Here is a 25002-nt window from a genome sequence, read left to right on the forward strand (position 1 = left end):
GGAGCAAAAACTAGAAAAATACTTATGAGAGAGTGAGCCATGCCAATAATACTTGGGGAAGAGAATGCCAAGCCAGGCAAGGGCAAAGCTGTGAGACAGGAATATGCTTCTATTTGTGAAAGATTAAGGAAATCCAGTCAGTTGAGGTGTGTGAGCAAGTGGAGGATAGTACAAAGTGGAGTCAGAAAGTTTATTGATTAAAAGGGGGAAATGTTGGTGCTCTCCCTCCTGGAACACACCACCTTTCCTATTCTCCTCCTCTTCCCTCTAGGTGGGTTACCTTTACCCTCTCTCTTTTAAGGTCCAAGGGCCTCTTCTTTTGCCTCTGTAATTTGTTTTCTAAATCTATTTCTTCTAGGGATCCCTTCCATCTCTGTGACTTTCTAAATAAACTTTCTCATCCGGGCTGCTTTGGCTCAGTGGATACAGCGTTGGCCTACGGACTGAAGGGTCCCAATTGGCTTCCAGTCAAGGGCCTATGCCTGGGTTGCAGCTTGATCCCCAGTGTGAGATGGGCAAGAGGCAGCAGGTCAATGATTATCTCTCATCATTGATGTTCCCCCCCCCCCTCTCTCCCTTACTCTCTGAAATCAATAAAAATTAAAATAAAAAAATAAAAACTTTATCTTATAGTTGAAAAATAAAATGTAATGGGGAAATGTTGGTGGGTTTTAAGGAAAGAAATGTCATATTGGGACTTATGTATTAAAGATCATTTTGGCTACTGTGTTGAGAGTATATTGTACACAGGGAGATCAGCTAATAGATTATTTTAATAATCCTGGTGAATGGCTTAAGACCAAGATAATGATAGAGAAATTGTGTGTTAAAAACAGTGAGATTCTAGGTATATTTTAAACATAGAGCAAACATGAACTGATTTAATAAATATGACTTATTCATTTATTGACCGGATATAGGGTGTTTTAAAAAGTTAATAAACAAAAAAAGAAGAATTTTTTCAAGTTAATAAAATAAAGATTTCAAAGATAATGGACTGAATTACTTCAAGAATGGTGTTCCTATAAACTGATATGATTGGAAACAGTGGGACTTAAAATTGTAGATGTGGTGATTGAGACGTTCACAAGTTCAGGATTGGACATGTTAAATTTAAGATACCATTAGACATCCACATGGAAAAGTAAACAGAGATATATAATGTGTGTGTGTTGTGTGTGTAAACATATACATATACATATGGAAAAAGACCTGGTCTGAAAATTAACCTTGGACATCTAAAGCATGGTATTTGAAGATACGTGACTGGGTGAAGAGACTGTAGATAGTGAAAAGGTCCAAAGATGAAAGTGTACCACCAAGAGACTAAGTAGAAAAGACAGTGATGTAAAAAAAAAAAAAAGAGACAGTATGGCAGAACAAGGGATGAAAATGAAATGTTTCAAGGAGCTGTGTCAACTGTTACGGTTGGGACAAAGAGAATTGGTTCGATAGACTGACCTTAACAGAAGCATTTTTAGTGGAATAACAGTATAAAACCTGAGTGAAGGTTAATAAGCCTGAAAGTAAAAATTAGTATAATTTTTGCTTGTTTTTTTTCCCAAGTACCTACAGGGAAGCATTTATAAATTCTTAAAACTGTAACTTTACAAATACACATAAATACTAACCCAAGATATCTGTATTTAAATGCAGCTTTGCCTGGTGACCTCATTAAGATAGGAACAGACAAAGCATTGTTGTCTGATTAAATAAGCACACTAAAAGTACAATTTTAAACAAATTCACTTAAGGAGGAAAAGAAAGAGCAAGTTATCTTTCCTGGTATCATTGACACCTGATGCATTCCTAAGTGACAATCTACTTAATTGCCATTGTAGTTTCTTGAATAGTTGTAATAGGTTCTCAGTTCCTTCAAAACTACATTTCATGCCAAATTTAACATTCATCCTTACATAGGAAATTCCAGGATTACTGAACACAAAGGGGATGCTATTAAAGTTTAAGAACCTTTAAGGATCCATACAATTATCTTCAATACTAGAAAATGTTACTACTAATTCCTTTAGAAACGTAGCACTTATTTGGAACTGCTTAGTTTTAAATAAATAAAATGTTTATCAATTACTTGCATACCTATAACTTTGGCCACCATGTCTTTAGACAGTTTTAAACATTGAGGTCATTTGTACCAATGTGTCTAGAAAAGTTATCAACAGGGGCAATTTTGCCCACCAGGGGACATTTAGCAATACCTGGAGGCATTTTTTATTTTCATAACCTGAAAGGGGAGGAGAGGAATGCTACTGGCCTTTAGTGGTAGAGGACATGGTTGCTGCTAATATGCTAAAATGCAGACAGGCCACTATAAATTATCTGCCTTAGAAAGTCAATAGCAGCAAGGTTGGGAAACTATGCTCTAGAACAGTAGTTCCCAACCTTTCTAATGCCGCGACCCTTTAATACAGTTCCTCATGTTGTGGTGACCCCCAACCATAAAATTATTTTCGTTGCTACTTCATAACTGTAATTTTGCTACCGTTATGAATCGTAATGTAAATATCTGTGTTTTCCGATGGTCTTAGGTGACCCTGCTAGCGGTTCTCAACCTGTGGGTCGCGACCCACAGGTTGAGAGCCGCTGCTGTAGAGCCTAAGACCATCGGAAAACAAGGTATTTACATTATGATTCATTAACAGTAGCAAAATTAGTTATGAAGTAGCAACGAAAATTTTATGGTTGGGGGTCACCACAACATGAGGAACTGTATTAAAGGGTCGCGGCATTAGAAAGGTTGAGAAGCACTGCTCTAGGGGCTGAAATTATGCAAGAGACACAGGAGCTTAAAGTAACTGAAATGTACTCTACACTATAGATTCAAGACTACCTAGGTTCAAATATCCACATTTGAATAAGAGAAGCAATTTAATTCACCTACATCTTAGTTTTCTTAACTTTAAAAATAAAATGTGTAAGTATTTGAGATAATCCATGTCAATTCAAACATTTAGTTCAGTTCCTGACATGTACAATGTGCTCTTACTAACAAAATATCCTATATAATAAAGACGTAATATGCAAATGGTCATTACGCCATGAAGCCTAATGACCAACCGCGTAACGACCGGATCACGGATCAGCAGGAGGGTGAGACAGCAAGCTACAAACGGGCAGCAGAGAGCTACAGGAGGGGGCAGGGCAACAAGCTATGAGGGGGGGTGAAGGGGGGGAGCTACAGGAGGGCAGGGCAGTGGGCAAAGAGTTACTGGAGGGTGGCAGCGAGCTACTGGCGCACAGATTCATGCGCAGGGCTACTAGTTTATATAGTAAAATCCAAAATGTTCTATGGTATAATGACTCACAAACACACACCTATTTGAAAACTTGATATATAAGATGTGGCTAATTCTTGAATAGCCACCATTGAAATGTTCTGCTCATTGGATAATTTCAGACTTGGCTAAAAGGTCTAAGCCGCATAACAGGTAATGTCAATATACATATTAACATTTTCTTCAACTGAATTCCAATTCGCCCAGTTTGAAAAAGATAACGCTTGCACATTTTCCCCACCTGAAAATTACTACTAATACACTTCTTGGCTTTTGAAAACCTGCCAAGAGTCAGGAGAAATTCCCAAGATCTGTTCTTGGCCACTAGCTCCATGGTTAGCAGTGATAGACTCAGATCCAACTAAAATCCCGTTAGACCACAGTGACTGATAACCTTCACAATCTTCAGCAGAGAATGCCATGGTAAACATTAACAATTGCGCAGCTTTGATATCAGCCAGTACAGATATCCAGGTTTCCATTTTGCCAAAGAAGCGTAAATATTTATCCCAATCTGCCTTTGTATAACTTCCAGTTGCAGTTATTATGCTCTAGTGAAGTTATGGCCTATACACAAAATAAAAATGTTTTATTGAGCAACTTAAAGTCTTATTTTCAAATTTTACACATACTAGAGGCCCAATGCACAAAATTCATACAAGGGGCTTGCCCTGGCCCTTGCAGCCCCGGCTTCATCCAGACAATCATCTGGACAGTCCTTCTGCTGTTGGGTCTAATTAGCATATTAGCTCTTTTTATTATATAGGATATACAAACTCAAGAAATCCCTTCAATTCTAATATTTTCCATACCCTAGTAATAAAATTCAGAGAATATTTTCAGCATTAAATAGTGAGACAGTCCTAGCCGGTTGCTCAGTGGTTAGGCATTGGCCCATGAACTGAAGGGTATCTTGGTTGTGGGCTCAATCCCCTGTCCCAATTAGGGTGTGTGTAGGAGGCAACCAATTGATGTGTTTCTCTCCCATTGATGTTTCTCTCTCTCTCTCTCTCCAATCTCTCTAAAAATCAATGGAAAAAAAATATCCTTGGGTGAGGATTAACAACAACAAAATAGTGAGACTTATCAAGTTTCAAATATTTATTGATCAGTGTAAACCCCAACACAATACACCAACATGATTTTGTGCATTTGGAGGGGAATATTTCCTGGTTAAGTGGAAAATTGTGCGGATGGCTTCTGGAAGACCTTCATTTTAAGCAGCTTTATAGTGAAAGATTTCATTTAGAAGTCTGGACCTTCTTTCTTCAGTTTGCTGTAATCTACATTCACTGCGTAGAACTTGAAAAAGAAAAAAGATATTTTACATAATCTATCAAATACACAGAGATGGTACAGAAGTTTTAGAATTATTCTTATTCAGCTTTCTATAGTAAAGATAACAGACATGATTTTTTTCTTAAGAATGTTTTTAAATTTAACTTTATTGTTGAAAGTATTACAGATCTCCTTTTCCCCCCCACCCACTGACCCCACTACCCCGCTCCCTGCTCCTGCCCCCTCCCCAGGCCTTTAACAATGTAATGTGAAAGTCATTCAAAGACACTAAAACTCCAGTTCTTTAATAATGATTTTGTAAGGTCAAAATATTCAGTCTACCACAGAAGAGCAGTATTAGTATAATCTATTATTCAGAAGCCATAAGAAATTGTTTCCTAGGGGATAAGATTTCCTTATGATACATACTTCCAATTCTTAAATTTTTACTTCCATATCCACTAAGTATACAGATGAATCTCCAACAGAAGGATACTAAGCATTATCATCCCTACTTTGGTTAGCAAAGTTTTTAAGTTAGATAGGAGAGATTCAGAGCAACCAAGATAAACTAGTAATATGGTAATGTTTTGTTGTATGGTTTACATAACTTTTTCGACAGAAATTGGTTTGCCTTGATGGCTTTTTTTTCTATTACTTTCCTAACACAGACTGCATCAATATCAAACTGACCCCTGACCACCTCTGTTACAAAAACTTTTAAATAGTACTGTGTTTTTGCTTTTAAATAATACTGTATTTAAATACTGTATATTTGGAAATTTTATAATTATATTCAGTTAATTTTAGAAATCTTACTATGACTGCTTAAAAAAAAAACCTGCCTCTCTCAATAACTTTTCTTTTTAATGGTTTTAGTTGTCAACTGCTCCACACTGAGTAAACATTAGAATTTGTAAGTAAGCCAAAATAAGGCTATAATCTTGAGTTTACTCATTCTTGTGCCCAAAACACTGAAGAGTTGTGCTATAATTACATAAACCCCAGAAAAACCAAATTACAGAATTATTAACATGTTCTTCAGGGATTTTAAGCAAGCTCATAAATCTGTATCCATTATTTCTTCAAGCTCTTTGCTTTATTTCTCCAAACATACCCTAACTTTTTTTAATCTAAATGAAATATTCTTATTTGACTTCTTTAAAAAAAAATTCCCATGTAGTAAAGCTTTTCCTTGAGATACATAGATTTTCATAAACAGAAAAGTATGAATGAGCCCTAAAAAGTTTTCTTTGTTTTGACATATTCTCTTATGAAGCAACTGAACCGAGATAATGAGTTAAACAAAACTGTGTTATCCCTAACAAAATATTACAGGATCATTTATAAAAGGAACTGCAGGTTATATATTAAGAAGAAAATAAACTTTTGTTGGGCTCTTTTAATAGAAACCAGGCACTGTAGGAAGAATGCTTTATTTATCGTAATTATCACAACCATACTCATTCTTACTTTATGAAAGAGGCAATTGAAGACCAAGTTGCCAAACACTGAATAAGCAGGATCAAGGTCCCACACCCATGCAGAGTGGAAAGTTCATGGTATTGTTGCCAATTTTCTCAAAACTAAGCAGGCTTCTATTTGGTTCCATGTGCCAGTATCAAAATGCTGTTGAAGAAATTTCCAAGTCTGCTTTATTTTTCAGCTTCCATGTCGCCATTCTTTTTCTCAATTTAATGGTGGCTACCATGAAGGTCTTTGAAACAGTTGGGAAGGCACAACATATTGATCTTGGTTTTGGCTGTTTTATTCAACTGAGAAGTGTTGCTGGGCCTTTGATGCTTAAATCCCATTTTAGTACCCTCTCTGGTTTGTATTAGTTAGCATTTGCTAGATTGTAAAGTGGAACAAGTAACCTGTGGTTTATAACAATAATGGTTTATTTTAAATCCCTCACATTTCATATCACTTACAAACTGACTGCCCCAATGTTCTCCTCATTCAAATCCTAGTAATCCTTAGCTGTCAACTGTGGTTTCATGATAAATGGAAAACAGCAATGGGAGCAACCACACACTGGTTCAGAAGTGGCAGATATCACACTGCCCCTCACGATTTGCCAGAGTAAGTCCTGTTGCCAACCCTAATGTAGGTGCACCAGAAAAACAAATTCTCTTAGGTGAAGGGTAGTGAATGACAGAATAATCTAGTCTACCTCATTGTTTGGGTTTGGAAACAGTAGTAGGCTTTGTTCATTCTCAGCTCTCTAGTTTCTGTACTGGTCCCCTTTTATTTATTCTTGCAAATCATCCTATTCTTCTACATGCTCATCTCTTGGCAAATATAGCTAGCAATAATAGCACACTAATATCCTGCTTTCCAAAATCTTTCTATTGCAGCTCTTCAGGTATGTGCTCCACCTTCCAAGTACAGCAGGTGACATTTTACCAAGTATTTTGCCATTTATGATTCATCTTTCCAGTTTCTAATATCAGTGTCACAGCCACTCACAGCCCATTCTATGCTACACACATTAGCTTTCTGTTGTAGCAATGTTCCATTTCCAAACTTACATGGCCTCATACTGGCATGGGTTATCGTGTCCCAGAACGTTGGCAACTGGCTTCATTATCAGAATCACCTGGGGAGCTTTATGAACTACACATACCCAGAGACTCCAATATATTCTTTGGTGGAAGGATCAATACCTGTGTTTTTTTGTTTTCTTTTTTAAAACTGTATTGAGTGTGACACAATTTTCTCTAGAATGGACTTGATTTAAACAATTCGTAAGAGAGAAAAATAAAACATGATGCCTGTTTACCACTTTATTGAGGCAAAATTTAATACACAGATCAGATGGCTCACTTCAGCTCCACCGATGCATTCCTATTTGTTCCTTGAAGGGAGATCTTTTTAAGAGATTTGGAAGCCAAATTATAATCTGAAGTCCCAGTGCAAAACTTAGAATCAGCAAAGGGTGATAATTAGCTTAAAGGTTGCAGCTATCAGTAATGATAGTATCCACCTCCATTATGAAGGTTTATCTCCTAAGGCAGTGGTCCACAAACTCATTAGTCAACAGAGCCAAATATCAACAGTACAGCGATTGAAATTTCTTTTGAGAGCCAAATTTTTTAAATTTAAACTTCTTCTAACGCCACTTCTTCAAAATAGACTCGCCCAGGCCATGGTATTTTATGGAAGAGCCACACTCAAGGGGCCAAAGAGCCACATGTGGCTTGCGAGCCGCAGTTTGCCGACCACGGTCCTAAGGGGTTTTAGACACACACTGGTCAGAGTACCTCTTCTTGAAAACGCTTAAGCAAACTGCTATTTCTCTTTTGATGAAGCAGTCTGGTATAGCAGAAAGTGCATGGGTGAGTTATATACTTTAAATAGGTAAATTGTATGGTATGAAAATTATACCCTAATAAAACTGTTGGGCTTTTCATTTTGTTATTTTGACATTGCAAGGTTTTGTTTTCATATACAAAAATTTAACTCATAAGGAAGGTTATGTTTGGGGAATCAATAAATGGTCTCAGATTTGCAAGGACATATGGACCCTGAGGGCATTATACTTAGCGAGATAAGTCAGAGAAAGACAAACACTATATGATATCACTTACATGTGAAATCTAAAAAACTGAACATATAAAAACAGAGTAGAATGGTGGTCTCTAAAAGGTGGAAGAACTGGAAGATGTTTAAGGGTATAAACTTGAAACTAGTTGATAAGTAAGTTCTGGAGACCTAAGGCTCAACATAGTGATTACAGTCAACTATATTATAAATTTCAAAGTTGCTAAGAAACTAGATCTTAATTGTCCTCAACGCAAAAGAAATGATAATTGCGTGATGTCATAAAAGTGTTAGTTAACGCTACTGTAATCATATTGCAATATATCAATGCATCAAATTAACACGTACAAACTTACACAATATTATATGTCAATTATATCTCAAAAAAGTAAGTAAATGGTCTCAGTCCATGAAATCATTCTTTAGACCACTCTTCAGAAAAAATCTTAAGTTTATCTAGAAGGTTCATGGTAAAATTTCCATGACTTCCATTTGTTCCTACTAATCTTCACATGAAATATTTCAACCACACCAACAAGGAAGAACAGCTAATGAAAACATCCACTAGATTAGTGCTACTCAAAGCATGGTTCATGGATCAGCACTGTCAGCATCACCAGAAACCTTGTTAGAAATGAATATTCTCCATCACCACACCAGAGCAGCTGAATCAGAATCTCTGGGGGTGGAGCTAAAGAATCTGTTTTCACAAATTCTCCAGATGGTACCTACGTACACTGAAACTTGAAAAAAACTACACTAGACGAAGATATATGAAAATGGTAAACAAGAGCTATACTATCGCTTCTTTCTTCATCAAATCAGTAGAATTGAGATATTATTTTAATTTCACATCCAGAGTCCAGTCTGTGAATAAAATCCTTAGCAAAAAATACTTATTAGAAAAATATGCCATTTTAATTTCACAAAACAATCTAGCAGCTCTTCAAAGTTCTTTATAATTAAATTTTGGTTGTACATCCAATTTCAAAAACAACTACTCCATGAGAAAATTTACTAAAACACACTTTCCAGCAATTCTGAAACAATTTTGTAGCTTACCTTGTATTGCTCATTGGGACCCAGTTTGTTCCAGGGTTCTGGGTTATTCTTTCTGTCCCAACTAAAAAATAAGACATAATCGTTATAGCAATAAAAACTACTTAAAATGTTTTCCTACTTCTTTAAAATCTAATGTTTTGAATAGATCTCATTTATTATTAGGTGAAGTATGGTGTTGTTTTCATAATAAAGTTGAAATGGTGATTGGATCTATGATAAACAATCACATATTATCAATTAGATATAAGGTAAACACAGAGCCTCTTGGGACAGTTGTCCTTGTCCCTATCCCTGGCACAGGAAACTTTATACTTGGCTGTTTTCTATTTCATCAATGAAATGTTATATAGAAAAATGCATAAAATAACAATGAATCCATCTTTTTTCCTTGCCTGTTGTTTTCCAACTTCAACAAACCAACCAAAAAAACAACAACAAAACACCATGTTATTGTGGGAAAGCAGGCAAAAAGCATTTACATGTACCAGCAACCCTGATTAAGCATCTTACAGAAACAATTACCTCAATCTTTACATTACAAGATAGGTATTAGCAGTTCTCCTCTACCAATGAGAAAATGAGACTCAGAGAAATTTAGATGATCTCATGAAGCAAGAAAATTACAACTGCAGAACTGCGATCTGAACTTACTGTATGGCCCCAAAACTCAGGTTCTTTCTATTACTTCAGGCTGCCTCCCCAGAAAGACTGTGACTCCCAAACCAGATGAATAAACCATCGAAGTTCCAAACGTTTTTAAGTACTTACCAGACATCTGGATTGAACAATGCCAGCCGTGTGACATACAGCAGTGCTCCAGTACCCCCAGCTCCGATAAATATGAAGAGGGGGATCAACTGGAATCAAACACAAAATAGACAAGAATTAACAGTCATCTTCAAATACCTAGACACTGATAATGGAAAGGCTACAGCAGTTTCTACAGGTTGATTCCCAAATTTCAAATGGCTACTTTTCAATTCCGTGTTTAAAAATATGTGGTCTACTTCACCTCTTTATACATCATTCCTAATAAATTTCCCAGCTCCCTTATTTCCCAGCTTGAAAAACAAGCTCTTGACAAATTACTTAAGCTTGCCTCGATATATACGTTATGAAAAACACACTAAACAGCTGGAATGAGCAAACAGCAACACACCGATACAAACATTAGTTTTAAGCATAGCCTCTGAAAACATATTGCTACCAACTTGATTTAGGATAACGATTAAAGACTGCGTAATTGAGTTTTTAAACCACAGTACGTTGATGTGCGGGGGGGGGGGGGGGGGCGGGGAATGAGATTCAAAATAATTTAACTGCAATTAAACTCTGCGTTATCCAACTCCCCAAAATGTCAAGGCGTCAAGACAAGCTGAGGATTCCAAGATCCTAGGCCCTCCTATTTGCCACAAGGCCTGGTGACGCAATGCAGTGGGAACAAGATCCTTAACAGAGAGCACAAAACAATGGGTAACCTAAGCCTCACTGGTCTCCAATCCACACAGCACACAACCATCCCTCTTAGTCCGCGCAACCTGCAAGAAGGCGGGGCCGCCAGCTTATTCCAACACTCACTCGTTTACTTTCCTCCAAGGTATCCGTCACCTTCAGCCGGCCAGCCCCCCAAAAAAACCCACAATGCACAGCGTGGAAGGTCAGAGACCAAGAGCCTGGAGTGACCAGCAGGACAGGGCAAAGTGAGGCCAGGTCCAGCCTCAAGGAACGAAGGTGGCTATCAGGGAGGAAGCTGCCGGGGACTGAGGCCGCCGCAGTCCCACACAGGACAGGCCTCTAGGAAGGGGTCACGAACTTACGCTGGGATGCTTCTTGGCCTGGCTGAGGATCTGGCGGAGCATGGTTGCGGCTGAGGGCACGGAAGCAGGGAAAAACAAACACGCAGCGCCGGCAGCAGGTACTCAGTGCACCAAAGAGGAGCGGACGCCCAAAGTCACCCAGGACCTCCTACCTGAAGGACCCCTGGCTCGGAGGGCACCCTGCGGCAGGAGGCCCGGATGCGGCTGTCCATAACAGTGCCTGCCTCCCCCAGTGCCTCACGCGGCTGCTCTAAACTGACCAGACCTTCAGCGTCCACTCAAAGGGAAGCATTCTTATGCCTGTGCAATGTATATTCCCAAAGGGTAATGTTTTCCGTCAAAACTGGAACACTTGTATCGATTAGACAGGCACTTTCTCAGGAAGCCACGCGTGAAGCAACGGAGGAGGCCGGCGGACGGACCGGCGCGCGCCCAGGCCGCAGGGTCCTCTCGCGCGGCGCCCGCCGCCGGGTCTGCGCACCGAGACTCTGGGACGCGCGTGCCGGGCGCGCGCCGGGAGACCGTGACCGCCGCAGAGGGAGCAGAACGGCGCCTGCAGCCCCTGAGCGCCGGGCGCCTGCAGGGCAGGTCGCGTCTCTTGCGGCTGAGGTCACGGACTGCGGTTTAAAAACACTGCAGCTGCTTCCTGTCAATTTCGGGCAGAGGTTAAGCGCTGTAAATGCCGTCAAGATGGCCATAGTTCTGTCAGTGTGAGCTCTAAACCCTCAGGTCCCGGACCTCAACGAATGGTCAACACCACAAAGACTTTAGCGATATTGCCCTCTCCCTGGAGCCAACATCGTATTCTTAAAATGTGTTTTCAATGATCGTGCCCTACACATCTTTTCTACTATCCCAGTGCAATTTCTTTTATCTCTCTTTATTTTTTAACCCAAAAGCCTTCCATGGGTCAGATTTTAGGGATGCTAGGGATCATCTGAAGTAAGTCATGAAGGGAACGATCGCACAAGTAATTGGGTGTGAGAAGAATAGGAAAAGGTTCCTCCGAAAAGGTAATGGTCGACCTGAAGGAGGAGTAGATGTTCACTGACTGAACACCCTGAAAACGAGGATGCAGGTGTACAGAACAGAGGTCATAGGTGATAAGGGTCTGAATCTAGAGAGGACTTTGGACGAGCTGAGGGACGTTGTAGCGGGAAGGTCCAGACATGCTGGAAAGCCCATGACAGTCAATGTTCCTGATGAACATTCAGCTTTCGGTGAAATGGCAGGCAGCTGGTATGTTGGCAGCATGTGTCGGTTATTAGCGATAGTTGAGAAACGATATGGACTCCAAATAGTGGTCAGTTTGCAAGCTGTGCTGACAGGGAATAGAGCACCCAGTACGTTGCAGACCTGCCTAGCTGGAGGGTGGATTCTCATCTCCAGCTGCATCAGATAAAAGTGAGAAGGTGTTTGGCCAAAAAGGCCAATTCCAACCTCAAGGTCATGACTCACTCAAGAACGTAGCCATCACACCTTTGTGGAAACAGGTCAGTAAGTTAAGGTGTCTCAGTAAATTCTCTCAACGGAACAATTTGAAAGTCAAATAGATAAGGGTGTAGCTCTCTCGCCAAAGCCCGATCGGATCAAAGTGACTGAAATTAAATCTAGAGGAAGAAAGAGGTACTAGTATCTCCAAAAAGAACTGGATGGCCTTTGATGGATGGAGTTTCCTGGAATCACATAAAAGAGAAGTGGTGTTTCTGCTAAAAGGAGCATCAGCCTTGGAATAGAGTCTCTTCCTGTGGGGGATGTGTAAAGGCACTTGGACTCCTCAGTCTCCTGGAGATGAGAGGCAGGTTGAGAGATAGGCTTATCTTCCACGGAAGTCCTCTTCGGTAATATCCTCTTTAGTGGATCTAAGACAAGACTTCCCAGCGGGGGAGGCAGGAGCCACAGGGAAGAGTGGACTAGAACAAATCCCCGGATGGCAAACTCGGGGCCTAAGCAAGGAATGGTCCCCACCTCCAGTCAGCAGCAACTTCTGCCTTGCAAGATTTCAGGACCAGTGTATGCCTCCCAGTCTTTCCCTTTGTGAACAGGGTCATTCATTGTGGTTTTCCAATCCCTGTTCCACCATTGCATTTTGCATGTTCTGAGGACAAATAACTTGACTTGGTTGCCTCAAAGCTGTCCAGATCAAGAGAAAGCATACCTAGAACAAACACAGAGACTACAGCGTGGCTCAGAGATCATAGGCCTTGAGCTGGCAATAATGATAAACAGGACTTTTCGGTTATCTCCCTTAGTGAGGAGGGCGATAACACTTTGACACAGGAAGGAAAAAGATTGGAGTGATTGCAATCAGGAAGAGCAGACTGTGGTAGATTGTCTTTTTGTTTATAAATATTTAACATCCTAACTGAGAGATTATATTTGTACCTCATTTATATCAAGTTTAGCCAGATGACTTGGGCAATAAGGGTACAAAAGTAAAAAGACTGATAATACAGAAAGAAAGAAGACTGTGGAGCATACGAAGAACTTAATGAAGACGAGGATCTTTGCAGAATGATCAGGCCAAAAAAGAGGAAAATTTGCACTCCATAAAGATGAAATACCCTGAATAAAGCAGAAGAAATGAAAGTACATAATGTGTAGAAAGAACTGAGATGAGGTTAATGTGATAAGAGATTATGTTGAATAGGAAGGTGTTATAAGAAATGAACTGGGAAAGATTTACCCAGATTTTAAAGAATTTTATTTTTATTTTTAATGCATTTATTGGGGTAACAGTTTTTTTTTCTTAAATTTTTTAATTGAATTTGATTTTAAAGAATTTTAGATTTAGAACTATTCTTTAGGCAGTGAAGACTCATAAAAAGTTTTGTACCCAAGCATGGGCTAATCCTATCTAATAAAGAGGGAATATGCAAATTAACCATCACACCGTCACAAAGCTGGCGGTGCCTATAGCCACAAGATGGCAGTGCCCAGTCCCCTCGGCCGCACCAGAGTCCCCTAGTCCTGGAGGGCAGCAGGCAAGCAGCGCGGCCAGACCCGCCGCGCCACTTGCCTGCCTCCGTAGTCCCCAGTCCTTTCACAGAAAATGGGTTGCCTCAAAAGTTGGTTAAGCTTCTTAGGACAAAAAGCATTCAAAATCTTTGAAAAGGGAATGTCAATATTTATAAAAGTTTGGACTAGACCAGCCTTGGGCAAACTATGGCCCGCGGGCCGGATCCGGCTGTTCTATCCGGTTCCCTTGCTCTCCCCTCCGCTCCTTTACTTTGAATTTATATTAGTTCACACAAACACTCCATCCATGCTTTTGTTCCGGCCCTCCGGTCCAGTTTAAGAACCCATTGTGGCCCTCGAGTCAAAAAGTTTGCCCACCCCTGGACTAGACAATTCAATGTTATTTCCACTACAATCTTCTATGATTTTGTGATATTAACATTCTGAATTCACATAGTACCAGCTGTATGTAAGCACATATTATTTAAAGGAATGGCCATTATTATTAAAACAATTCATAAAACCACACTCTTTGTATATCAAGGACATTCTGTGTGATTTTCCTAATGGCTGGAATTAATGGCTCTAAACTGGCAGTTGGCCATCCCCCGAGGGGTCCCAGATTGAAGAGGATGCAGGCCAGGCTGAGGGACACCCCCCCCCCCAATGCATGAATTTCGTGCACTGGGCCTCTAGTATCTTAATAAATGAATTGGAGCTGTTTTTTATCATCCCACTGTGAGACTTGTGCTCTCTGGAGTTCTTATTCTTTTACTTGATTTAATTTTATGGACAATTTTAAAATATAAAAAGAATGTATAAATATTAGTTGTCCAAATTAAATGTTAGTTTTACAGTGAATAGCTCTAAAAAATCTATGCAGTATATCAATAGGACTCCCCTTCCCCCCCCAAAAAAAAATGATTTCTATTGCATAGTTTCTCTGAATATTAAAGCCTAGAAATTTCTGGAAGGTATAGTGATTATGTGCTGTTATTAATGTGTGACAGTAAAGAAATAGCTCCTTTAGAGAGGAATAATTTGATAAGTGAGCCATGAAGTACAATTATATTAATGCAAATTAAAGGCAGAATCTTATTTTTTTTACTCTATTTGCATTTAGGCATTTAATTATTTTCCTAGTAGGTAAATTGATAACTGGAGTTGTTTTTCTGATAATACAAATACAAATTATACCTTCACTTATTAATAAAGATTCTGCAGCTATCCTTAATCTAAAAATAAATATGTTCTTCCATTAGTATCATAGTTACTTAGCATAAACTGTATTTAATTACAAAATTTCTATTAGAAAAGTGAAAACATATTTGGTCTGTGAAAGTTTACTTCCATGATTATAAATCTCAAAGCTTTTTAAATCTCATCATTTTAAATTAAATACCTGAAGCACTTTATGTGCAAAATTCAATGAATACTAAAAAGTAAAGAAACTCTAGCAATTTTAAATAAGTGATACTTCTTGTCACTAGAATCTTAGAGTTAAATAATATTTTAGGATAATTCTATTTGAAGTTTTTAGAATATTATACCATACTAGAGGCCCAGTGCACAAATTCGTGCACCTTGAAAGGAACTATGGTCCATGAGACTGTGGTGGGCACAGGGGCGGGTCTCAGCCCATCCTTTGCACCCCAGCCTGGCCTCTCCTGCTACGGCCCTGGAACCCTGTTTGCCAGCAGCTCCACTCCTGCCACCGCCACTCCCACATGCTGACAGTGCCAGCCATGATCGCACCCGCTGATGGCGCAGAGCGATTAGGGCCAGTGCCTTCAGTGGGTGTGAGCAGCAGCTGCTGCCCTGATCGCCCCTCAGGAGCAGGGGGAGGTGGAGAAGCCCTCAGGGGAGATCTGGGCTGGCAGCCGCCGCTCGCACCCGTAATGGTGCCAAGCGATCAGGACCAGCGCTGGGCGCTGGCAGTGGGTGCAAGCAGGGCTGGTGCTGGCAGTAGGTGCGAGCGCCCAGGGGGACCATGGTGCACGGGAGCAAAGAATTTTCAGTAACCACCAGAGGTTTGCCTCAATGACAGCGACCAGTGCCCTGCCTTGGTCTGGTGCCCCCACTCACCTGCTCCACCATCCTGCCATGGCCGATGCCTGCCATATTCCATGCTCTACCGCCTGCTGCCAACGCCTGCCATGTTCCATGCGCGCCCCCTGGTGGTCAGTGCATGTCGCAGTGACCAGTTGTTTAGTTGTTCGGTTCTTCAGTTGTTCTGCTGTTTGGTGTATTTGCGTATTAGGCTTTTATATAGAGAGACTAGAGGCCTGGCGTGCAAAATTTGTGCACAGGGGGGTGGGGTCCCTCAGCCTGGCCTGCACCCTCTCCAATCTGGGACCCCTCAGGGGATGTCCGATTACCGGACATCCCTCTTGCAATCCAGGACCGCTGACTCCTAACTGCTCGCCTGCCTGCCTGCCTGATCGCCCCTAACCACCTCTGCCTGCTGGCCTGATGCCCCTAACTGCTCCCCTGCCTGCTGGCCTGATTGCCCCTAACCACCCTCCCATGCTAGCCTGATTGCCCTTAACTGCCTCTGCCTAGGCTCCCGCCACCGTGGCTTTGTCCGGAGGACATCCAGAAGATGTTCGGTCTAATTAGCATATTACCCCTTTATTAGTATAGATACTTAAATTGTCAGGTTATAGCTTTTTTAGAACTATGCTCTATTACTCTTTTATATTGCCATTTATTATCTCTCTGCAATTTCTATATTTTCTGTAAATCCATCCATTCAGTCATTTGTTTATTTATTAATATATTCATTTATTAAATATGTATTAAGTGCCTACTATGTATTGTTCAGCATACTGAATGCTTAGGATAAGAAGAATAACACACTAGTGTCTTTCTTTAACACTTTGTAGTCTAGAGGACCCGGGGGATAATTACAAAGCTTTATTATAAGTACTAAATAGACACTGATATATGGCTTACGTTACCTACTTGGTGTATAGTGTCCATATCAAGATCAAGAACATGAATTTATTTTTGGAATTTTGAGTCTAGGATACTTATGAAATATCCAATTAGAAATATGCTGAGTACTGGAAGAAAATATCACTCAAGAGTTAAGTTTGGTCTGGGGGTACAATTTAAAAAGAAAAGGCATATTGGTGAGCTTATCTAGAAAGAATGTCTAAACAGGAAAGTGTAAAGGGAAAAGAAAATCCATGTTAAAACCTAGGAAACATGAACAAAATGAGGACCAGGCCAGCAGGGAGGAGTCAGAGCAGAAAAGTTAGAATAAGTCAGAAATGTAGGAAGATATATCAGTCAGGGTTTATATAATAAAGGATTTATTATAAGGAATTGACCTTCTGCAATTGCAGAGCAGTGTTTCTTCTTGCAGTCTGATGTCAGCAGGGGAGGCAGTTGAGAAGGGAAGTTGGACATGAAGTGTAGAAGCAAAGACACATTAGAACTTGTGAGAATAGGTGGAACCCATGAGGAAAGAGAGACCCCACTAGATCTCCTGTTGCCTCCAGACTCTCAAATTCAATGACGTAGGTGTCCTGTAGAAGACATGAGAGCCATTTTTCACAGAATTAGACATGGAATATAGTCTAGGAATAAAGAAACTAAAGGAGTAATTTGGCAAGAACAGGAATATAAAGGGGCACCCCAAGGAATCTCATGCATTCCAGACATATTCCTCCTTACCCTCATTGAGTTTTAGTGTCCCAATTTTCCCTTTGTAATCAAAATCAATCAATCATGCAAGCTACTAGGGTAAACCCTTTTATATGCCTGTTGATAGATTGACATGAGGAGTCCAAGTGACCAGCCAGCAGACTCAGCTTCAAGTGTGATAGAATCATTGCCCTATCTCCTGATAGAAGCATTCTTCCCTGGAAACAGACTTGTAGACCAGCAAAGACACAGTCACAGAGATGGTAAGTCAAAATTTCATTAGTGGATCACTAGGGAAAATAGTCAGAAGAGCCACTCCTTTCACTACTGTCCTTCAGGGTCAATCCAGAGTGAGACTATAATACTACAGTTGTCTACTTTAGCATATTGACAGCATTTCATACAGAGCCATCTGTAAACCAGGCTCAAATATTTCTTCCTCTGTTAATTGGTCATAGGGAATGCTTCATATAACTATAGGTGCAGGTTGAGAGGGAAGGAGGCATGGAACATGGGCATCTGTGACACTTGCTCATGCAGCTTACCTATGCCTTCAGGACCTGCTCAAACCCACCTAGTTTCCATTTGGTTTTGGACTGTTGCTGTGCATATTCAATCTTATGACTTTGTCAGATATGACCCAGTTCATGATAGATAACTCAGGTAGCATGGTAATCTGCTTCAAGCACTAACAGACCTGATAGATTATATACCGCAGTTGAAGAGCAGTTTGCTTGGCATCCCAGACTGGTTATAGGGCCCTGCCCCAAACTATCATCTTTTCATTTTGTTCAGTAAATACGTCAGAGTAAGCAAAACCAGATGTGGTAAATGTTGTCTACCAAATTCAGAGGCCCACGTAGTATTAAGCATCTTTATGATAAGGGTTATCTTGAAACTAGGGGCCCAGTGCATGAATTTGTGCACCTTGAAAAGAACTGTGGGCCACGAGGCTGTGGCCACAGGGGCAGGCCTCGACCTATCCTCCGCACCCCCACATGGTCCTTCCTGCTGCAGCCCCCAGACCCCTGTCTGCCAGCAGCCCTGCTCAGTCCCAGCAGCAGGTATGAGCAGGGCTTGCACTGTCAGCGGGTGTGAACAGCAGCTGCTGACCCGATCGCCCCTCAGGAGCAGGGGGAGGTGGAGAAGCCCTCAGGGCTGATCTGGGCTGGCAGCCACCTCTCGAACCCGCTGACAGCGCCGGTAGCAGGTGCGAGCAGCGGGTGGGAACGTGGCACACAGGAGCAAAGAATTTTCAGTAACCACCAGAGGCTTGCCCCAATGACAGCGACCAGTGCCCCACCGTGGTCTAGTGCTCCCACTCATGTTCTGTGCTCTGCTGCCTGCTGCTAATGCCCGCCATCTTCCGCACATGCTTCCTGGAGGTCAGTGCACATCATAGTGACTGGTTGTTCGGTTGTTCTGCTGTTTAGTCTATTTGCATATTAGGGTTTTGTATACTTACATGTCCCAGATCACTGGAATCCTAGAAATATCACTGAGGTCACAGAAACCTTATTTTTTAAAAATTGGATTTAATTCCCACCATCTGGCCTACAATTATCTTACCTGATGAGAACCTTCTTCTTGGATTGCAGATGAAAGCCTTGTCACTGTCCTCACATGGTTTTCTCTCTTCCACTTATAAGGACACTAATCCAATAATAGGAGCTCCACCCTCATGAACTCATCTAAACCTAATTACCTGTGAAAGGCTCCATACCTAAATACTATCACATTGGGGGTTAGGGCATCAATGTATGAATTTTTGCAGAATAAAAACATTCAATTCATAACATCTATAAAGGCTTCAAGGTATAGATAATTCTGATGCTATTAAATTTGCCCCATAACATTGAAAAAGGAGTCTTCCAAATTCACATTAAAAAGCAAGTATTAACCTCACAATAAAACTTGGCATGAATAGTCCACTCATGTTTTCTTTAATCCCAACCAGACTAATGAGAGCAGTTTATCAAACAAATGTCAGATCCCTCAAACTGTGGAGCTCTAGTAAAATATTGATTTAAAATTACTTGATTTTAAAACTGTTCACAGACTTTCACTCCAAGATTGGCACTCTAGATTACTTAGACCAGTGGTCGGCAGAGCGGCAAACCGAGGCTCGTGAGCCGCATGTGGCTCGCAAGCCGCAGTTTGCCGACCACTGACTTAGACAATGCAGACTCTGTTTTTCTGTTTCAAGACGTTAAAGAGTATAGTGGGTGGAACTGTGTCCCCTGAAAATTCATGAACACCTGGAAACTCAGAATTTGAATTTATTTGGAAGCAGGGTCTTTGCAGAGGTAATTGGTTAAGATGTCATACTGGATTAGGGTGGGCTCTAAATCCAATGACTGGTATCCTTATAAGAAGAGGAGTGGACACACAGACAAACACACAGGAAGAAGGTCATGTAAAGGACCCAGAGATTGGAGTTAAGCTACCAAAAGCCCAGGAACACCAGGAGTCATTAGGAACTGGAAGAGGCAGGGAAAGATTCTCCACAGAGCCTTTAGAGGAAGTGTGCCCTGTTGATACCTTGATTTCACATTTCTGACCTCCAGAACTGTGAGGAAATAAATTCATATTGTTTTAAGCCACCCAATTTTTTAATAATTTTTTGTGGCAGTCCTTGAAATCTAATACAGATTTGGTACAAGAAGTGAGGTACTGCTGTAATAAATACCTAAATATGGAGCCATGTCTTTGGAATTGGGCAATGAGAAGAGGTTGGAAGAATTTTGAAGAACAAGATAGAAAAAGAGCCAAAATGTTGATCAAAGGTAAATGGGTAAATAAATTGTTGTACATTCAAGCATGTGTTTCCATAATACAAATGAACTACAGCTACACACAATGACATAAATCAGGGGTCCTCAAACTACGGCCCGCGGGCCACATGCGGCCCGCCGAGGACATTTATCCAGCCCGCTGGGTGCCACTGCCTGTCCTGCTTAGCAGCCGACTCGTCCCGGGCCCGCAGTGCACATAGGAATTTGTTCATAGTTTTTTTTTTAAACTATAGTCCGGCCCTCCAATGGTCTGAGGGACAGTGAACTGGCCCCCTGTTTAAAAAGTTTGAGGACCCCTGAAGATGATCCTCACAAGAAAAGATTGATCAAAGAAACCAGAAACAAAACAAAAAAAAACACATACTAGTACTGTATGAATCCCATTTATATAAAATTTTAAAATAGTGTTATATTCAGGATAATTACCATCGTTATAGGCACCAAGGGAGTATTAATTGAGGGGGCTTAAGAGAGGCTTTTTGGGTCTTGGTATAGATAGTATTTATAAGGGTATTTGCTTCTGGATGATTCTTTGATCTAAACATTTACTTATTTTTCACTTTTCTCTATTTTCCAATATTTTTTTTAAACTAAGTTATCTAGATTTAGAACAATGTTAGGGAGTTTACTTATGATTTGTCATTAAAGATCTGATGGGTTAAAAAGAATAGAAGGTATCATTTATGCATTTTTGTTTATTTGAAAGCTTTTCCACTTTTGAGTTGATGATATGAAACCTCCTGTCTCTAACCAACCTTATGTGTCTGTCTCACATATAATATTGTAAACTTGATGGTGTTGCTCCACTGCTGCTGTCTTTGCCCATCTGCTTTGCTTCTTTGGGACTTGCCCCTGGTGAAGCTCAGCCCCTAAGACTGCCATTCATATGCACTGAAACATGATAAAATGCCTTGGCTTGTCTAAGAGATCTGTCTAATAAACAGCTACTGTGGCAAATATTGAGGTACTCACCTGTCATTTTTGTTTTTTCTTCATGCAGAACAAATATTGATCACATTTTACAGTACAATGTTAATTTAAAAATAAGCTATATTACAATATGGATGAACCATGAAACCACTACGCTAGCAAAAAGAAGCCAGACACAAGACCACACATTTTTTATTCTATTTATATGAAACTGGAGGCACGGTGCACAAAATTCATGCATGGGGGGGTGTCCCTCAGCCCAGCCTGTACCCTCTCCAATCTGGGACCCCTCTAGGGATGTCTGACTAAACAAGCAGTTGGATATCCCTTTCACAATCCAGGACTGCTGGCTCCCAACCACTTGCCTGCCTCCCTGCCTAAAAACTCCCCTGCCAGCCTGATCAACACCTAACTGCTCCCCTGCCAGCCTGATTGCCCCTAACTGCCCTCCCCTGATGACCTGGTCCCCCCCAACTGCCCTCCCCTGCTGGCATGGTCACCCCTAACTGCCCTCCCTTGCCAGCCTGGTTGCCCCTAACTGCCCTCCCCTGACGACCTGGTCCCCCCCAACTGCCCTCCCCTGCAGGCCTGGTCCCCCCCCAACTGTCCTCCCCTACTGGCCTGGTCACCCCTATCTGCCCTCCCTTGCCAGCCTGGTTGCCCCTAACTGCCCTCCCCTGCCAGCCTGGTCACCCCCAACTGAGCTCCCTTGCAGGCCTGGTCCCCCCCAACTGCCCTCTCCTGCAGGCCTGGTTGCCCCTAACTACCCACCCTTGCTGGCCATCTTGTGACAGCCATCTTGTGTCCACATGGAGGCAGCCATCTTTGACCACATGGGGGTGGCCATCTTGTGTGTTGCAGTGATGGTCAATTTGCATATTACCTCTTTATTATGTAGGATGTCTAGAATAGACAAATCCACAGACAAAGCAAGTAGATTAGTGATTGCCAGGGGCTAGGAATAGGGGAAATGAGGAGTTACTGCTAATGGGTATGGTGTTTCTTTCTGGGGTGATAAAAATGTTCTAAAATTAAATAGTGGTGATACAAATTATGAATATGCTAAAAACCACTAAATTTTACAACATGGAAGGGTGAGTTTTAAGTTATATAAATTAAATATCAATAAAGCTGTTTTAAAAACTCAGCCCTGAGCTAAGTAACTTTTTTTTTTAAAGTTACTCTTATGTTTAAAGAGATGACTGACTGGCTAGGGCACAAAGATAAGATGAAAATATATTTTCATGATATTCATTTGTGCAATATATAGTTATGAAAAACTTAATTGATTAAATTTTTTTAGTATAATTCTTTTGTAATATATATGAAAAGTTTTTACTTATGTAATACTAGAGTAGATCCTTACTGCCTAAATCCTTGAAGAAAATTCTGTAGTCAGTATATTTTATATAACTTGAAAATGGTGATTGCCAGTAAGCCCATTATTTAAAAAAAATCTGTAATAATAATAAAAGTGTAATATGCTAATTAGACTGGATAGCTGAAGGTCATTCCAAACATCCTTCCTGACAAAGCCCCGGCAGCGGGGTCCGAGGCAGAGGCAGTTAGGGGCGATGAGGCAGGCAGGCAGAGTGGTTAGGGGCAATGAGGCAGGCAGGCAGGTGAGCGGTTAGGAGTGATGAGGCAGGCAGGCAGAGGTGGTTAGTGGTGATGAGGCAGGCAGGTGAGCAATTGGGGCGATCAGGCAGGCAGGCAAGCAGTTAAAGGCGATGGGGCATGCAGGCGAGTGGTTAGGGGCAATCAGGCAGGCAGGCAGGCGGTTAGGAGACAGTGGTCCCGGATTGCAGAGGGTACAGGCCGGGCTGATGAACCACCCCCTTCCATGCACGAATTTCATGCACCTTGCCTCTAGTTTAATAATGGTTTTAATAATGTTTGGATGGCTGAAATTCCCAGCAATCTAAAGTTGCAGTTAGGAATTCTAATTTGAACCTGATTCCTATTCCTTTGTAGAGACCCTGTCTTTTTTCTATGGGAACATATGAAATTCTCATGAAGTTCATAAATTTCAGCACAACCTTTTCTTACTTCATCAATAGTGTTTTCTCTTGAAAATATTAATTACAGTGAGATCAAATGAGCCATGGACTTTCTGCAAAAGATATCCTTTAGGGATCATAAATGACAGCTGTTTGGCTAGCTACTGGCTTTAGCCCTGCTCAGTATTTCTTATTTCCAGCTTAATATCTATCGAACACTTGTTACCAAAGGCTTGCCTTCAATAGGCACCTCAGTCCAGGTGATTACATGTGACTATATAAATAAATGTTTTACCACTGTATGCCTTCAACTACCAATATCTTATTTTCCACTGGTAATGAAATTATCACTCTTTTGACCAACACCAAGTCAAATAATAAATCTTAAATTCCTATCATTGAGGTTTTATTTTATGAACACCTTTCTGTACCAAATACTGTATCAGAAAATATTTAATAGAGGAAATAGAAACTACTCTGGGTAGTTTATACTGAAAATAAATTTTGGTGCATGCAAGAGTGTCTGAAAGGTTGGGGGAGTGAAAGTCAAGGCTATAATGAGACTTTTAGTTTCAAGCTCATACAATGTAGCTGTGATCTAGAATACAGAAATTGAGTGCAGCTATTGCTGCTGACCTTTTCCAGAACTGCTCTTCCACCATCCACCGTGACCTTATACCTTTGAAGGTAGAAGCTAGAAGCTAGAAGGTAGATTCTATTCTCATAGACAATGCAGCTTTCTTTGCTGCTGCTACAGCTAAGAGAAGGTCTCTTTCTCCCTTTCACCTTCCAAATCTCACGATGTACATAGGAGACCTGATATATCTGAACCATATAATTGTTTTAAAGATCTTTAAAAATTTAGTTCTTCTCATGTTGTTAGTTTTTCTTAAAAATTTAATGATTCTCGGTTGCCTATATGTCTGTATACATAGATTGTGTGGTATTGGTAGCTAGAATTTATATACCTTGCCTAAATAAGAAGCCCTGTTCACCTGGTAGACATGAATGCAAGTTCTGTTTATAGATATCCTTGCTCTGATGGTTGTGGTGGGTGGGAAAAGAAGGTTGGTGGTATAGGGAAAATGCACATGAGAGGTCTCTCCTTTATGGTTTACTAGAGGCCTGGTGCACAAAATTCGTGCATGAGGGGTCCCTCAGCCCAGCCTGCGCCCTCAGGGGATGTCCCACTTCCAGTTTAGGCCTGATCCCCAGGGCAGTCGGACATCCCTCTTGCAATCTGGGACGCTGCATGCACCAGTGACCATACTTTTCATACGGGTGAAAGGCATCTTGCTGTTGTATGGGCAGCTACATTTTTTTTTTTTTGCCCTGATTATAAAAAGTAGTACATAACATGATCCTTCTGAGGCAGTAGTACCATTTTCCCCATCTTACGCGTGGAAAAACTGAAGCAGAGAGAAATTAAGTAATTGGCTTTGTCACACAGTTTTAAGTGTCAGAATCAGGGCTGACCACAAAATGTGCAAGCCAGAGTCCATGCATGTCATCACTGCATCATCCTTGTTTTTTCAGTGTTAGAGTAGCCTTGCCAGGTTTTAATTTTTAAATCTAAGAGACTGTTCCCAATATATAGGGTAGGGTCCCTAGACCTGGCCAGTGATCAGGGCTGATCTGTGGGGTGACTAGCGGGCAGGGTGATCGGGAGGCC

At 41.0% G+C, this 25002-nt stretch overlaps 1 protein-coding gene across 1 annotated transcript; it reads right to left on the reverse strand.

The window, feature by feature from the left end:
* Positions 1-4376: 4376 nt before the first annotated feature.
* NDUFA4 (NDUFA4 mitochondrial complex associated) lies at positions 4377-11486 on the reverse strand. Its single transcript, XM_080666884.1, has 4 exons — positions 10997-11486; positions 9948-10036; positions 9180-9240; positions 4377-4595 (listed from the first exon to the last, which is right to left on the reverse strand). The coding sequence occupies exons 1-4, from the start codon at positions 11036-11038 to the stop codon at positions 4539-4541; spliced, it is 249 nt and encodes an 82-aa protein (XP_080523010.1). The 5' UTR covers positions 11039-11486; the 3' UTR covers positions 4377-4538.
* Positions 11487-25002: the final 13516 nt, after the last annotated feature.

The sequence above is a fragment of the Plecotus auritus genome, assembly GCF_963455305.1.
Source record: "Plecotus auritus genome assembly, chromosome: 4".
Lineage (NCBI taxonomy): Eukaryota > Metazoa > Chordata > Mammalia > Chiroptera > Vespertilionidae > Plecotus > Plecotus auritus.

Coding starts and splice junctions, on each gene's coding strand:
- NDUFA4 (XM_080666884.1), bottom strand. CDS start 11,038: ATGCTCCGCCAGATCCTCAGCCAGGCCAAGAAGCATCCCAGC. Junction 10,037..10,996: donor AGGCCAAGAAGCATCCCAGC/GTAAGTTCGTGA, acceptor GTTTGATTCCAG/TTGATCCCCCTCTTCATATT. Junction 4,596..9,179: donor GTCCCAATGAGCAATACAAG/GTAAGCTACAAA, acceptor TTCTTTTTCAAG/TTCTACGCAGTGAATGTAGA.